The sequence below is a fragment of the Balaenoptera ricei genome, chromosome 4 (genome assembly GCF_028023285.1).
Source record: "Balaenoptera ricei isolate mBalRic1 chromosome 4, mBalRic1.hap2, whole genome shotgun sequence".
In the NCBI taxonomy this organism is placed as follows: domain Eukaryota; kingdom Metazoa; phylum Chordata; class Mammalia; order Artiodactyla; family Balaenopteridae; genus Balaenoptera; species Balaenoptera ricei.
In genome coordinates, this window is record NC_082642.1 from 95,554,374 (window position 1) to 95,571,069 (window position 16,696).

Genomic DNA, 16,696 nt, shown 5'->3' on the forward strand with positions numbered 1-16,696 from the left:
GCAGTGAAAAGAACCCTCTTTGAAGAGACTGGGGTTTGAAACTCTGTGAAGAGTTTCTTTTGGGGTTTCAGATCGCTTAGGGGAAGCTCTGAGCAGGAGATCTCTGGTAAGAACATGAGCCTAAAGGAGGTGTGAGGAGGCAATTAGAATGAGTTGATGGCATTGTGAGGATGAGAAAGAGAAGATTTCAGTGTTTCATCATTATAGGCATGAAATTCTTGTCAGGTTCTGTGGATATGTTTAAATATAAATGGGAATATTTTGTAATCCTCTCATCATCATCATCTCTGATTCTCTTTCTTCTCTATGATTTTCAATCACTCTCTTCTTCTAAGCTTTTTATCTCCTTTTCCTTCAGTCTCTGTCCACATTCTGGGTTTCTGGCCCTTTCACTCTGGGCTCTTTGTCTCTTTCTGTCTCTGGGTTTCTGTCCCACTCTCTTGGTCTGTGGCACCCCCTCATATTTCTTTTTCCTCTTTAACTCTGGTGTCTGTCCATCTGTTTCTCTCTCTGTTGGCTACTTCTTTTCAACCTCTTCCTCTGGGTTTCTGTACCCCTCATTCGTTGGGTTTCTACCCATCCTACTCTCTTTGAATATTTGATCCTTTCTACATTTTTGTGTGGATTTCCATCTGTCCTGAGCCTTCCTCATTCTCTCTCTTGGTATGTCTTCTCTCTGAGCCTCTATTACTCCTTTTTGGGAAATTTTTAAAAAAGGAAAAATTTTCACTCACTATCCTGGCTTTTGACTTCAGTACTACATATCTTATTCTATATGTTCATGTTCTACATAGTTGTATGAATAACTATTTTTAACCTTGTTAAGTATTCAAAATCTCATAAAAGCTTTCCCTTTTTGCCTCATAATATTTTTAGTTATTGGTTCTGTAATATTCCACTGGGTTTTTGTACTACATAATACTCTTAACTGTTCCCCTATTGTTATTTTTAATTTTAGAATTGTAGCTAAGCTACCCAAAAGTCTCATCATAATTTTTGTCCATAAGCATTTTCCAGCTCTGGGTTCAAGTAGGACCGCTGTAATATTTGACAAATATTTCCACTGACCACAGTTGGACTGAATGGTTATACCTATTTGGGTGACCTTCTCTTTATTGTGCTCCACCCTGCCATTTTAAAGACGGTTTTTCTTTAGGAATTATACATAATCAGCTTTCAGCCTATAATTGTGGAAGAGAGTAGCCAGTTTAGCTAGAAGAAGGAGGAATTAGTCAGGACAGGGACTAGAAATGTGACCAAATTAGTCCTAGTCATTAGTCTTCTGGTTGGAATTATTAGTATTTGCTGTAGTAACTGGAGCATTATGCAGTCAATTAGTATACTCCAGGTTAACCAATAGATTTTATTAACTCTGATTTAGTTCAGAGTAAATAGTACTCTTTCTCCTTGATCAGAGAGAAATGGAATTTTTTAAAGGTTTTGAACAGTCTGGGCTTATAATAGTTTTGTGAATTCCAAGTATCTTAGAGAATAGTGTTTTTTAGTATTAATATTTAGCAATAAGAACCTTTTTCCCCCTAAATGAAATTTATGAAGAACCCCTGTTCTACAGGTAGAATAGATAAAAAGCAAAGTTGTTCTGGTTGAAACTGGGATGTGGGACCAGCTGACTTTACCTTCCCTTGAGTTGCGGCTCACCTTTGTAGACCCCTGGGTCTCTGTAGGAGTATGGAAATCATATTTTGTTTTTACAGGAGCTTTCAATTTTATTTAAATCAATTAATAGTTTTCTGTAAGAAATATTTCTCTAAGTAGCCTTACATGTAAAAATGTTTTACCTGTGGTTCATCATAGATTGATTACTTGAGTAATAAAGGCTATCTTCCTTAAATAAAACTCTCCCTCTATTTGTATGAGAGACAGTTTAAATAGCAAGGTTCGCAAATTGATTTTATTCCTCGTACCAACTTTTCTGTTGAGAGTAACTGTGTGGAGGGCTGTGTTCAGAAAGTGAAGATTGTACCAGTGCTTCTGGGATCAGGGAGAAGAATGCTGTGCTTGATTATGCCTGTTTGTCACTAGCCCTGGAGAGGAAAGGTTGGGGTGAATCCATTCTGAAAAGTAAAGAGCTCTGGCTTTGTGTCCAGAAATATTTGGGTTTGCATCCTATTTGTGCCACTTGATAGCAGTATGACAGGGCAAGATATTTACCTTTGTAAGCCCTTTTCAACCCTTGTCGTCTGTACAGTAGGGATTTTGTAAGGAAAAAATTTAATAATGTTTACTAAGTGCTTATCATAGCACCTGGCATATAATTAACACATTAACTTACTATTTTACAAATTATTGTTTAATAATAGCAAATATATGTTGCACTTGCTATGCGTCCAGACACTTAAACCTCACTGCAACCCAGTGAAGAAAGGGTATACGGTTATTATCCCCATTTTATAGAAGAAGAAACTGAGGCAGTCACAGTTAAGTAAGTTACCTAAGAGTCCTACAACTACAGAGTGGCAAAGTTAGGAGTCAACTCCAGAGTCTGTGTGTCCAGAGTCTGTGTAGTATTGCTATACCATTTAGCATAGAATGTAGATTTCTCTAGAAGCAGTGTGTTAGAAATGTAACACTTAAAAATGTCTTAGTAGAGCTGCAGAGGCGGCGGCGGGGAAGAGCGCTCGGGCAGACCACTCTGCTTTCCCGCGCGGCGCCGCCTCCCGCCGCGCCTCTGCCTCCTGCTCAGCCCCGCCGCCGGCTTCCTCCTCCCCAAACTGCCCTCAGCCCGCGCCCCGGCCGGCTCCGTTATGGCTACCCGGAGCCCCAGCGTCGTGATTAGTGATGATCCACCAGGTTATGACCTAGATTTATTCTGTATACCTAATCATTATGCTGAGGATTTGGGAAAGGTGTTTATTCCTCATGGACTAATTATGGACAGGACCAAATGGCTGGCTCGAGATGTGATGAAGGAGATGGGAGGCCATCACATCCTGGCCCTCTGTGTGCTCAAGGGGGGCTATAAATTCTTTGCTGACCTGCTGGATTACATCAAAGCACTGAACAGAAGTAATGATAGATCTATACCTGTGACTGTAGATTTTATCAGACTGAAGAGCTACCATAATGACCAGTCAACAGGTGACATAAAAGTAATTGGTGGAGATGATCTCTCAACTTTAACTGGAAAGAATGTCTTGATTGTTGTAGATATAATTGACACTGGCAAAACAATGTACACCTTGCTTTCCTTGGTCAAGCAGCATAATCCAAAGATGGTCAAGGTTGCAAGCTTGCTGGTGAAAAAGACTCCTCGATGTGTTGGATATAGACCAGACTTTGTTGGATTTGAAATTCCAGACAAGTTTGTTGTAGGATGTGCCCTTGACTGTAATGAATACTTCAGGGATTTGAATCATGTTTGTGTCATTAGCGAAATGGGAAAAGCAAAATACAAAGCCTAAGATGAGAGTTCAAGTTGAGTTTGGAAACATCTGGAGTCCCATTGAAATCACCAGGAAAATTATCAGATGTTCTAGTTCTATGGCCATGTGCTTAGTAGAGCTTATTGCATGTATCTTCTAAGAATTTTATTCGTTTTGTACTTTAGAAAGGTCAGTTGCTGCATTCCTGAACTCTTTATTTGCACTATGAGCCTATAGACTATCAGTTCCCTTTGGGTGGATTGTTGTTTGACTTGTGAATGAAAAGTCTCTTAAACCACACCACTATTGAATGAAAATATTGAAATTGTATCTGTAAGAAACATTGAAAGAGAAAAATATATTAGTTTTTAAATTGGTATTTTAATTTTTATATATTCAGGAAAGAACAGAAGTGATTGAATATTGTTAATTATACCACTGTGTGTTTAGAAAAGAAGCAGTCAGTTTCATATCGGTGACAGCATTTAGAGGTATCCTTATGTCGGATAAACCATATGTCCTGGAGTTATTTTGGTAGGTTTCAGTAGTATTAACTGTATTTTCCCACTTTTTCAGATTATTTCTGGTGAATCTCTGTCAACAGTTCCTTTTAAATACAGGTCAATAAGTTCTAAAAACCTACCACTTTTTGAAGTCTTCAATGTAAAAATCCTTAAAATAAAGGCGGTCTCTTTAAAAGAAAAAAAATGTCTTAGTAATGATTAACAAGGGGAGATTTTACAGTGTCTACTTTGTAGAACTTTTTTAGAAGAGAATAAATAGCCTTTTGCTGTATGATAGTAATAGTAGTAATAGTAAATAGTAATACTAATAGTAAATAGTAATAATAGCCCAAACTGATATGGTGCTTACTATATGACTATAACCTAAACACTTTACTTACTCTTTTTTTTTAGTCTTCTATTTTTTTGGAAGAGCTTTTGAGAGGATTGTTGTTAATTCTTCTTTAAATGTTTGTTAGAATTTGCCATTGAAACCAGGTGGCTTTGGACTTTTGGGGAAGTTTTTGATTACTGATTCAATCTCTACTTGTCATACAGGTTTGTTGAGATTTTTGTATTTCATCTTGAGTCATTTTAGTGATTGGTGTGTTTCTAGGAATTTATCAGTTTCATCTGCATTATCTAATTCGTTGGCACACAGTTGTTTATCGTATTCTTTTATGGTCCTTATTTCTATAAGGTCAGTAGTAATGTCCTCACTTTCATTTCTGATTTAGTTATTTGTGTCTTCTCTCTGTCAGTCTAGCTAAAGGTTTGTCAACTTTGATCTTTTCAAAGAACCAACTTTTGGTTTTCTTGAATCTTTTGTTTTTTTCTGTTCTCTTATTTTATTTCTGGTCTAATCTTTATTATTTTCTTTCTTCTAGTAGTTTAGGTTTAGTTTCCTCTTCTTTTTCTAGTTCTTCAGGGTGTAAAGTTAGGTTATTGACTTAAGATCTTCTTCTTAATGTGGGCATTTACAGCTGTAGATTTCCCTGAGTACTGCCTTCGCTGCCTCCCATAAGTCTTGGTATATTGTGTTTTTGTTTTCATTTATCTCTTAAGTATTTTCTAATTTTTCTTGTTTTGGAGTGTGTTGTTTAATTTCCTTTGACCTGTTGGTTGTTAACAATGTGTTGTTTAATTTCCACACATTTGTGAATCTTTTGGTTTCCTCTGTTATTGATTTCTAGTTTTATTTCATTGTGGTTGGAGAAGATAACTTTGTATGATTTCAGTCTTTTTAAATTTATTGAGATTTGTCTTGTGACCTAACATATGACATATTCTGGATAACATCCCATGTACACTTGAGAAGAATATGTATTCTTCTGTTTTGGGGTAGAGTATTCTATATATATCTGTTAGGTCCAGTTGGTTTACAGTGCTGTTCAAGTCCTCTATTTTTTTTATTGCTCTTCTGTCTAGATGTCCATTATTGAAAGTGGTGTATTAAAGTCTCCCAGCTATTGTTGTAGAATTGTTTATTTCTTCCTTCACTTCTATCAATATTTGCATCATGTATTTGGAACTCTGTTGTTTAGTGAATATATTATATAATAGTTATATCTTCTTGATGAATTGACCCTTTTATCAAAATATAATGTCTTGAATGCCTTTTATTTCTTTTTCTTGCAACTGCCCTGGCTAGAACCTCCAGCATGATATTGAGAAGAGATGAAAGCAGACATCCTTGTCTTGTTTCCAATTTTAGAGAGAAAAAGTATTTAGTCCTTCATTTTTAAGTGTGATTTTTAGCTGTGTTTTTTGTAGATGTCATTTATCAGGTTGAGGAGGTTCCTTGCCATTCCTAGTTTGTTGAGCATTTTTATCATGAAAGGTTGTTGGATTTCTTCAAATGGTTTTCCCCCATCTCTTGGGAGTTTTTGTCCTTTATTCTGTTAATAAAGTATTTTACATTAATTTTTTGAATGCTAAACCTACCTTGCATTTCTGGAATTAATAACATTTGGTCGTGGTGTATAATTTTTATATGTTGCTGGATAGTATTTTTTAGAGGATTTTTGCATCTATATTCATATGGAATATAAATTAGTCATCTTTCTTTCTTTCCTCTTCTTGTGATGGCTTTGTTTGGTTTTGGTATCAGGGTAATACTGGTCTCATAGAATGAGTTAGGAAGTGTTTTTGTCTTCTATTTTTTTGAAAATTTTTGTGAAGAATTGGTATTGATTCTTCTTTGAAGGTTTGGTAGGTTTCTCCAGTGAAGCCATTTACAACAGGTCACTTTTTGTGGTAAATTTTAAATTACTAATTCAGTTACTTTACTTGTAATAGGTGTACTTAGATTTTTTTATTTCTTCTTTTGTCCATTTTGGTGATTTGTTCATTTCATCTAAATTATCTTATTTATTGGTATAAAGTTTATACTTTTGTCTTAAAATTCTTTTTGTTTCTTTAAAGTCAGTTGTGATGTCTCCTCTCTCATTCCTGGTTTCAATAATTTGAGTCTTCTCTTATGTTTCTTGGTCAGTCTAGCTCAAGGCCTGTCAATTTTGTTGATTTCTTTTTTTCAGTGAACCAACTTTTGATTTCATTAAGTTTTTTAAATTGCCTTTGTATTCTCCAGTTTATTTATTTCTGTTCTAGTCTTATTATTTTCTTCCTGTGGGTTTATTTTGCCTTTTTTTTTTTTCCTAGTTTTTTAAGCTAGAAGTTAAGCTTATTGATTAGAGATCTTTCCTCTTTTAAATGTCACTTATTGTTCAGAGGCTGTGCTTAAAGTCCCATTAGCCAGTTATATTTTTATCCTTAACCATTGGATGTTTGAGTGGCTTGGGTGCTGCTATCATAGTTCATGGAGTTCATATTTTTTTGCCACATGTTGAACCAGGGACTAATAGCTTGGACTTTCCCCTCTGATTGTTCCTGAGAGGGTACAGCCTTGGGCATTCACAGTCTTTTTGACTGCCAGGATGAATGTGATTTTACTTCCTGGGAGTTGCTCTTGAGTCAGAGTAGTTTATTGTTTAGTCAAATGTTTGGTCAGAGGTTGCTTGTAAGCCCCTTGTGCCAGTGATGCTTCTGCTGTACGTTGATGTATCTGTGTGCAACTTGGGGAATGCTTCAAGTTTGTCCTGCATGCTGCTCAGCTAGCACCTGTACACATTGTTATCGACCTCCAGAGATGACTGTAATCCCAAGTAGGCTCTTCTTGGCTATCTCTGTCCTTTCTATTAAACTTCTGGTGCCTTCCCTTGCCTTGTTTGTGTTACGAACCTACCAGCCACCGCTTAATTGCTCTCCACAAAGATCTCCACTGTTTTTAGGCAACGCCTATAGGCTAGAGTTCTTCCTACTGTATTGCAAATAGTCTCTTTTAGCAGAGCACTTAGCCTGCCTTTCCCTCTGGACAGAACCCCTTTTCTACTGGCCTAGAACTGGGGTGAGAACTCACTTTTCCCAGAGTAACATCCCCACTTTATGTAGGGCACTGGAGGAGGCACAATGCAGTGGCAGCCCCTGGTCTTCACAAGTTGGCCCTCTCAGAGTAGATCTTCCCTGTGAGCAAATTGAGGATGAGGCTCTCGGGGCCCTAGCCTACTCTGCCTGGAGTAGGCCTTCTCTGACTTACTAGTGAGGACTGAGTGGGGGAAGGGAGACACAGTTCTCTTGGCTGGGATAAGTCTTTTGCAACTTGGGGTGCAGCTTTTCCCTCCTGGGGTGAAACCATAGTTCCTGATTGGTTGCTGAGCGGAGAGGGTGCTGTCTGGTTTAAGAGTGCTGGGTAGACCTTCCCAAACATGGAGGTAGGATGGCAGGGTAAAGGAGCAGGTCTGTGCTAAAATGCCATAGAGTCTTGCAGTTCTTACCAAGATTTGTTTCTTCACTTGCTGTGCACCCTTAGAACAATTTCCAGATACTTTACACGACTGTTTGCTAATCATTTTATCATTTTGCTTTGCTGAGGAGAAAATCTGAACTCCTTGCGCTGCTATTTCAGAAGTCCTGCTCTCCCTCTTACTATTTTCTACACTTTGTTTGTGGACTACTTAGTGAAATCGTTATTCTAGGTAGAAAAGATGAATAAAAAGAGGCCTCCAACTATAGTGGGTGCATACTGTAGTGTAGAGGGATAGACTAAAAAGTAATGACTGAGCATATGCTAATCGTCTATGTCTGTTTACCTCATTAGCCAAAAATATTTTAAGTAAACACAAAAAATTAGTACCTTTTACTAATACTTTATAAAACATATACCAAATAAATATAATATATCCTATATATAATTTTTATCACATTCAAATTCATAGAGATATTCTTTTGGTTAACTGTAGAATTACATAATGTCTTAAATCGTGAATAAAAATACAGATTTTTCTTTTAAAATTTTATGATTTATAAAGTGCTTTTTTTAATGCATTTTTATCATTTAAGCATCATAACAGTACTCTAGATAGATAATAGTACTATTTCGTTAGTTTTATCACTGGGAATATTGGAGTCTTGTGTGATTAAAGAATTTGTCCAGTGTTATATAGTTAGTTAGTAACCATGGGAACCATTTTCAAACATTGATTCTTCAACTATAAAGTCTGTGTTCTTTCCAACCTCCTATTCTCTTCACATTGTAAAGTTTACTTCATTTCAATTTACTGGCACTGTGTAGTGTTTTAGGTACAAAGACAAAGTATAAGATATGTCTAAATGAGTTTGAAGAAGGACAAGAAGAGAAATAATACTGCAAAATGATACATGGAAAGACAATTATTTGTACTATGAACAGAAATAGGATGGAGGAAAGTAATAAATTATCCAGAGGAGTCAGCAAAGGAATTACATAGGAGAGGTGATGCTTATTCAGGGTTTTGAAGGCCAAATAGGAGCTATTTTGATAAATAGTGCAGAATAAGTATGTGTCAAGTTAGAAGTCCAGGATGTTTGAAAAGCTTGTTGGAGTTAAACAGCATAGTCTGTGTAAGGAGATACAGGTATTTCGAAATTTCAGGTATATAAAGTTAGGGGAGTGTGGGGACAGTAGTGGGAGGTGAAGCTGAGGAAGTAAAAGTGGGTTCATAATTGTTTGGGTCAAGGTCAGCCTCCCTATATGAAAAAGATTTCTTGTTATGTTGTTGTTTTAAATTAAATGAGACCCTGTTACAGAAATGGCATACATATAGAAATGGTATACAAAGTTATAGCTAAGTGTATACGTGGCCAAGTTTACAAAATAAACCCCCGTCACTTTTTTTTCTCTCGCCTTTCTTACTGTGTGAAAATTATTGATAGCAAGAAATTTTATTCACTTAAATAAAGAGGTTGCCTAAATAAGGCCAGTTTTGTATCTTCCTTAAAATTTTATGGTGATTTCTACTAAAGTGGTACATTGATAATCTGGATGAAACTTTTACTGATGAAATGCTGACGTTTTTATTGGAGTGTGACCTAGAGAATAAATATATAGGTAATGTAAAACTCCTGCAGTGGATGAATTATCAAGACCTCCTCATAAATTATAAATGTTACTAACAGCAATAAGATGCTAACTATCATCTGCTTGAAAATGTGAATCTAAGAGTTTCTTTTTAATGTCAATTATTACCTTGTTTTTATGTTATTTTAATATTTTACTAAAACTAAAATATTATTACATTCATATTATAAAAAAATTGAGGTAACACAGAAAGGCAGTAAACAACAGTAAAATCTTCTTTACCCTAATCCCTAACTCCCCAAATCCCTTTCCACAGAGGTGAATTTCCTATGTGCATATATGAGCACATATATCATAGGTTAATATAACAGCATAATAATATGGCCTTTATGTCTGTGTGCATAGACACTGCACCCAGTTTCCTCTGTTGTTAACATCTAATGTTAGTATGGTACGTTTATTATAATTAATGAACCAGTATTGATAACATTATTATGTATCCATAGTTTATTCAGATTTCCTTAGTTTTTTTTTTTTTTTTAATATTTATATACTTATTCAGCTCTTACTTGAGGCATGTGGGATCTAGTTCCCTGACCAAACCCAGTGCCCTGCATTGGGAGCGTGGAATGTTAACCACTGGACCACCAGAGAAGTCCCAGATTTCCTTAGTTTTTACCTAATGTCTTTTTTCTCTTCCATGATCCTGTTTAAGCTACCATAGTGCATTTAGTTATTATGTCTCTTAGGCTCCTCTTGGCCCTGGCAATTTCTCAGACTTACCTTGTTTTTGATGACCTTGACAGTTTTGAGGAATACTAGGTAGAGATTTTGTGGACTGCCTCACTATTGGAATTCATCTGATGTTTATCTCATAATAAACTAGGGCTATAGGTTATTTGGAAAAAGACCACAGAGTGCTATTTTCATCACATCATATCAAGGGTATGTGCTATCAATAAGACATGCTATTAATCTTGATTACCTGGCTGACCTTGTATTTTTCAGTTTTCTCCACTGTAAAGTTGCTCTTTTTCCCCCATTTCCATGCTGTATCCTTTGGAAGGAAATCACTATCCATAGCCCACACCTAAGAAGAGGGGAGTTATTTTCCTTAAGGGCAAAGTTGCTACATAAACTATTTGGATTTCTTTTGCGTGAAAGATTGTCTCTTCTTCCCCATTTATTAATCTATTATTTACTTATATCAGTGTGGACTCATGCATATTTATTTTATACTTTGGGTTACAATCTAATACTATATTTTATTAATCAAATTGTTCCTGCTTTGGTTATTGGGAGCTCTTTGCAGTTAGCATCTGTTCTCCTTTGACATACCCCCATTAATGTGGGCCTCAGTTTTGTTTTGGTTTGTGTTTTTGAGCATGTCTACTTTCTGGCATATAGATTATTTTAAATTTCTTTTCACAAATCTTCAATCATCTGTGTGTATGTGCATGCACATATACATAAGCACACACACACGGAATTGTTTTCATAGACTTAATTCCTAGAAATGGCATTGCTGAGTTGAAATGGGTGTCTGTTCATCTTCACTTTGGGATGAATGTATTAGCCCATTGACTTCCCAAAAGATTGCAAGAGTTGGGACATTCACCAGAAGTGTATAATGGTGCATTTTGGACAGTGACACCGTTCCAATACTTAGTTTTCTCAGATTGAATTTTCTTTTCCAATTTGATATATAAGAAATGGTAGCTGATTGTTATTTTTATTGTATTTCTTTAATTATGAATGAGGTTGAGCATCTTTCTACATTTTTGTTTGCCATTTGTATGGCCATGTATTCGTGCCCCTTTCCATTTTTTTCTATTAGAATGTTAGTCTTTTGTTATTGACTTATAAGAGCCATTTGCATTTTGTAAATTTATTTATTTATTTTGGCTGTGTTGGATCTTCGTTGCCACGCACGGGCTTTCTCTAGTTGCATTGAGCAGGTGCTACTCTTCGTTGTGGTGCGCAGGCTTCTCATTGCGGTGGCTTCTCTTGTTGCAGAGCGCAGGCTCTAGGTATGTGGGCTTCAGTAGTTGTGGCTCGCGGGCTCTAGAGCGCAGGCTCAGTAGTTGCGGCTCACGGGCTTAGCTGCTCCGCGGCACATGGGATCTTCCCAGTCCAGGGGTCGAACCCATGTCCCCTGCACTAGCAGGTGGATTATTAACCACTGCGCCACCAGGGAAGTCTCATTTGCATTTTAAACAAAAACAAGTTAGTTCTTTGTCTTGTGTAAGCAAAATTTTTTTCCAAATTGTCATATATTTGGTTTGTTCTGGTTTTTTTGAAAGCAGTATAAATGTTTTACATTTTTATGTAATCAGATTGGCATTATTTTCCTTAATAGCTTATAAATATTTTGCCCTACAATATTTGCAAGCATCTTTTCTTCTGGTACATTTTTATGTAATTTTGATATTTATTTTCTTTGAAGGTGTGAGATAAGGATGAAGCTTGCCATAATCATTGTTGTATGCTAGGTTCTCATCTCTTTCCCCATTCCCTCCCTCAGTCTCCCAAGCAAAAGAATGTTTCTCTTTTTCCTAATCCACACCCACTTTACTGTTTGTATTATTTCCATCTTTAGCCAGCCTGGCACATTCATCAGAGAAAAGGCATCTACTTTGAAGGTTTTTCTGCTAGTGCAAGTTCCCTAAACCCAATTCTGAGGAGAATCCAGGGCTATCATGGTACTTTGTTGGATGTCTTTTTACTGGGTTCTCTTATATGCTGCTTTGCATCCCATCAAATTTTTAGAATGCTAGCATGGTTCTACTTAAAACTGCAGCTTCAAGCAATTTTGTTTCCCTGACTTGAAAAATTATTTGGGGGTAAGAGCATCTCATAGTAAGTAGTGTCTGTCTTCCAATGGATGAAGTTATCACAGCTTTTGCTGAGTTTTTGTTAGGTGTGATCAAAATTTTGTCATTCAAATTTCTTAACTCAGTGAACAGTTTTAGAGTGGAGTTCATAGAGGAGGGATTATCAGCAGTTAGAGAATAGTTTATTAATAAAAATGATAACTGAACCATTGAGAGAAATATTCCCGAAGTTGTACATCATGTAATTTGGAAGCCTAGTAACTGTTCTCTGAAATTAGTACTTTCTCATTATGTTAGTAGACTGTTTTCAGTATCTCCAGCTAAATGATACTCTTTATGTTGTATTTTTATACTTGGCTTTTACAATTCACTGCTAATCTGTGAATATTCAGGCATTCTGTTTGCTAACTCAAAAGAGAGAGATTACATTAAGAAAATGGCAGGCCTGAGATTTTCCAGAAAATTACAAGTGATAGAAATGCAGAAACCTGATCCTTCTTTCTTCTTGAAATATTAGTATCCTCAGTCTCATGAATTATCTTTTACGTAAACCTCCAAACAAAGCTACTTTGGAAACGTGAAAATAGTAGTTTCTCTGCTGTGATGACATTTCCTAGGAATGGGCACTTCCCCCTCAGGGATTACTCCTGAGGCTGTTTAATTTACAGCAGAACATCTGTAGGTTTAACAAGAGCACTTAAAGAATATGATGTTAAGCCCATTTATTTCAAATTGGTATTGGTGGTAGTATTACTTGTTGTTAGTTTCGGTTTTCAGTCTTAGGACTAATTGTATATATATATTTTTTTAAGTGGATTTGATTTGAATACAAGTGCAGAGCCATGAAGTGAAGGGTTGTTCAAAGTGCCTTTGAGTATAGACAACTCCAGTGTCTCAGAAAATGAAGATAGTCAAAATGACAACTTTTAAATGTCAGAGAGATAGTTATACTTACAAAATGGACAGACCCCCTCTATGGTGCTAAAGAAAATTGACAAGTTGCTGATTAGTTAATGAAGTGAATAAATAAAATTTATTTGAGCAGAAAGATAAGCTTATATTAATCTGCAAAGTACTGCTCCAAATATAATTTGAGCCTCCATATTTCTCACAGTATAATAAATGAGAACATTTGACCTATCGCAGACATGGTTTCGATAACCTTCCTTTGATGTGTTTTGTTTTGTTAATATTATGAATAAAATATACTGCCTAAAAATGGATATCATCAGTACATCAAATGAAGCCTGAATTGTACAAAGTAGAGTGGAATTATCTTTGTTGATCTGAACACAATACTTCTACTGTAACCTAATATTGCATCAAATTTTTTCATTAGCTGCATCTCAATGTTGATTCCTTTTGAGCTCTGTTCAGTTACACCTATCATTTATTTTCCAGATGAATTACTAAGTCTTAATCTGTCATTCTACATAATAAATTGATACTTTGATTTTAATCATAGGGTTTTATATTTATCTTTGTTAAGTTTTATGTTGTGGGTTTGGCTTAGCATTCTAGACTACTAGAGTCCTTTAAATTCATATTTAGTCTTCCATTTTAAGCCATTCTTCCTAGGTTTGTGGCAATATTAGGTGGTTGTGTTAAAGTCAGAAAATTGTAAATTGACTGCCAGATTTATCCTCTGATGTGTTTTATTTTGCAAGCACATTGTTAATTTTTTTTTTTTTTTTTAATTAGAATGCTTTTAGTTAAGTCTTGTACTATCTGATTTACCAACCACTGCCTCTTACTGCATTATACATTTTGGCTTCACACATTTATATTTCTTGTTTAGCCATTTGTTCTTGCATCCCCTAATAAAGGAAATCATTTACAATAATTTGATTAGGACAAGGGAAGAACAGAGTTTGTAGCCCTACAACTAGAAATCTCCCTTGAACTTAGTATTCATTTTTTAGTCTTTTTATTCTTCACTTTTGATATGATTATTTAGCAAATGAATTAAATTACCATACACATCTCCAGGTCATTTATAAATATATTGTGATTAACTTTGTCAAGTGATTTATTAAAATGAAGAAACCTTGTAATCAAATAATAGTTAAAAAAGAATAATTTTGGCATCTGTATTAATGACCCTTCCAAAACCCAAGACTTACCATTCCTCGGGTTCTACTTACACAGCAACCCCTTCAACACCAGTTCAGCATTTTCTATTTGTTTATTCTGTTTATCAGACCTCACCTTCACTTGGAACTAATTCTTACCTAAATCTTGATCTTTGAAATTTTCTTCCCTTAGCCCTCAGCATTACTTTTGCTACCCTCAGTTTTACATATAACCTATCTCTTATTTTACAAGAAATAGGGTCATCAGACATACATTCATTTTATTTATTCTTTCTAACACCTAATCACTTATTTTAGATGTACAGGGGGAAAAAATGTGGTATCGTTTCTTTTTAAAGATGATAAAAGTTAAAATTTAGTATTATGTGTCAGGTAATATGCTTCAAGAGCTGTGTATGATTATTTCTAATAATCACATGACAATCTTTTAAAGTAGGTATCATCATTAGCACTATTTTACAGGAAACTGTGGCTTCAAGAGGTTAAGTAACTTGCTGTGGTCACATAACTTGTAGTAGCAGTGTTGGGACTTCCGTGTAGTTTGTGTGACTTATGCTAACTTTGCCTCTTAATTACTACACGCTATAACTTCTCTGTGTTCTTGTTTTCCTGTTCTTGTGATGTTCTAGAACCTTGTTTCATCAGTTGTCCCTTTTCTTTTGTTTCTTAAAACTTTTCTATCTCTATCCAGTCAGCATACAAATAAATTTGGGTCTCTTAGCCACTAAAAACTACAAACAAAAAGCACATTTAAATTTTTTCTTTGACTTTTGTTTCCCCTCAAGTTACCAGCTCCCAGCTCTCTCCTTACTTTCACCACTAGAGATTTTGTAAGAACAAGCTAAATTAACTGCCTCCTATTTCTTACCTGCCATCTGCTCACTCATGAACTCAGTAGAGGTTGGTTGCTATTGGCACCATGCTCTGAAACTGCTCTTTCCAACACCGTCACTGAACCATGGTATACCAGATCCAACAGCCTTTTCAATCCCATCCTTCCTGCCATTGAAACACTTTGCTGTTCCACATCTCATCATTATTGAAACTCAACTTTGGATCTTTCGATGCTAGTCTTTCCTTGCGTTTTTATGCCTCTTAGTTCTCATTGCTGAGTTGTCCCCTAATGTCTTAAGGGAAGTTTCGTTCTTAATTTTCAAGAATCTTATACTCAATCCTTTCCTCACTCTCTTACTGTATACACTCTTCTTAGGTGAGTGATTCTTGTTCTTACAGTTTCAGCTATTGCCTAAATCTCTAGCTATGCTCTACTCTTGTTTTCTGAGTTTGACTTGACCAACCACCTGTGTATTTTCAACCACCTATGGAACAAAGCTACCTAAAATGTTCTGATATTCATTAAATAAAAGTTCAACTTTTTCCCTCACACCTTTTTGCTCTTTTTACGTTCCTTGTCTCATTACCTGCCTAGTTGCCCAGGTTTAGAGACTGTTAAATTAATCCAAACTTCTTTGTTTCTCAGGTTCTCTATTACTCTCTTGTTTAACTAGCCAATATACCTGTCTCCCACCTCCTTTTTTAAAAATCCTTATTACCTATGCCCTAGTCTAGGCCTTGGATTCTTGTAGGAGGTTTCCAGCTGCTCACACTGCTTTCATTATCATGTTCCCAACTTCCCCCTCTGCCTTTAAGTCCAGGCTAGTGGATATACTAGCCTGGACTTAAAGGCAGAGGTCCCAGGATATATATGAATTTGGGAGTCATCAGTGTATAGTAGTATTGAGCCATTAGACTGGATGAGTGGGCTTACACAAAGAACAGAGGTCTGAGGACTGAGCCTTAAGATCCTCTATTCCTTAAGAGATAAAGGAGAATAGAAGGAACCAGAAATAGAGAGCCAGAAGAGCTGTCTTTAAAGTAGGATGAAAACCAGAAGAGTATAGTGTTCTAAAACCCAAGTGAAGCAAGTGTTTCAAAGAAGGGAACGTGATCGACTTGTCAGATGGTAGTGCTAAGTCAAGTAAAAGAGAAGGAAAGATGATGCCTGAAAATTAGCATTGAATACAGCAACAAGGAGATTATTGATCTTGATGAATAATTCTTGTGGAATAGTGGTGGTGAAATTCTATTGGAGTAAGTTTTAGAGAGAATGAGAAGAGCCAGGTATTGGAGAAAGTCAGTTTAGACATCTCTTGAAGAATTTTGCTGTTAAAGGGGCCAGAAAATAGGATGGTGGTGATTAGTGCAATTAGAGATTCTTTTTAACGATGGGAGAAATAACAAGTTTATGTGCTGATTGTAATGCTCTCACAGAGAGAGAATAATCGACAGAGAAAGAAAAATTACTGAAGCAATGAGTATGAATAGGAAAAGCACAGTAGTTTGTTCACATGCAGCAGAGTTTGCCTTAGAAAGGAGCTTGGTCAGCTTATCTCTAGTTAGAGTAGTGAAGGAAAAGCATCTGGGGGTAGATGCTGGTAAATGGGTACATGTAGTGGTACAAGCAAGGTATCAGCTGAGGGTGAGGATG

The 16,696-nt window shown here is 36.0% G+C and overlaps 2 protein-coding genes across 5 annotated transcripts in view; both read left to right on the plus strand.

Moving 5' to 3' along the window:
- GSK3B (glycogen synthase kinase 3 beta) overlaps window positions 1-16,696 on the plus strand; it is a 198,677-nt gene that overhangs the window by 104,353 nt on the left and 77,628 nt on the right. The gene's annotated exons all lie outside the window — the stretch shown is intronic.
- Window positions 2,766-3,546, plus strand: LOC132365423 (hypoxanthine-guanine phosphoribosyltransferase-like). Its single transcript, XM_059922148.1, has one exon. The coding sequence runs from the start codon at window positions 2,766-2,768 to the stop codon at window positions 3,420-3,422; it is 657 nt and encodes a 218-aa protein (XP_059778131.1). The 3' UTR covers window positions 3,423-3,546.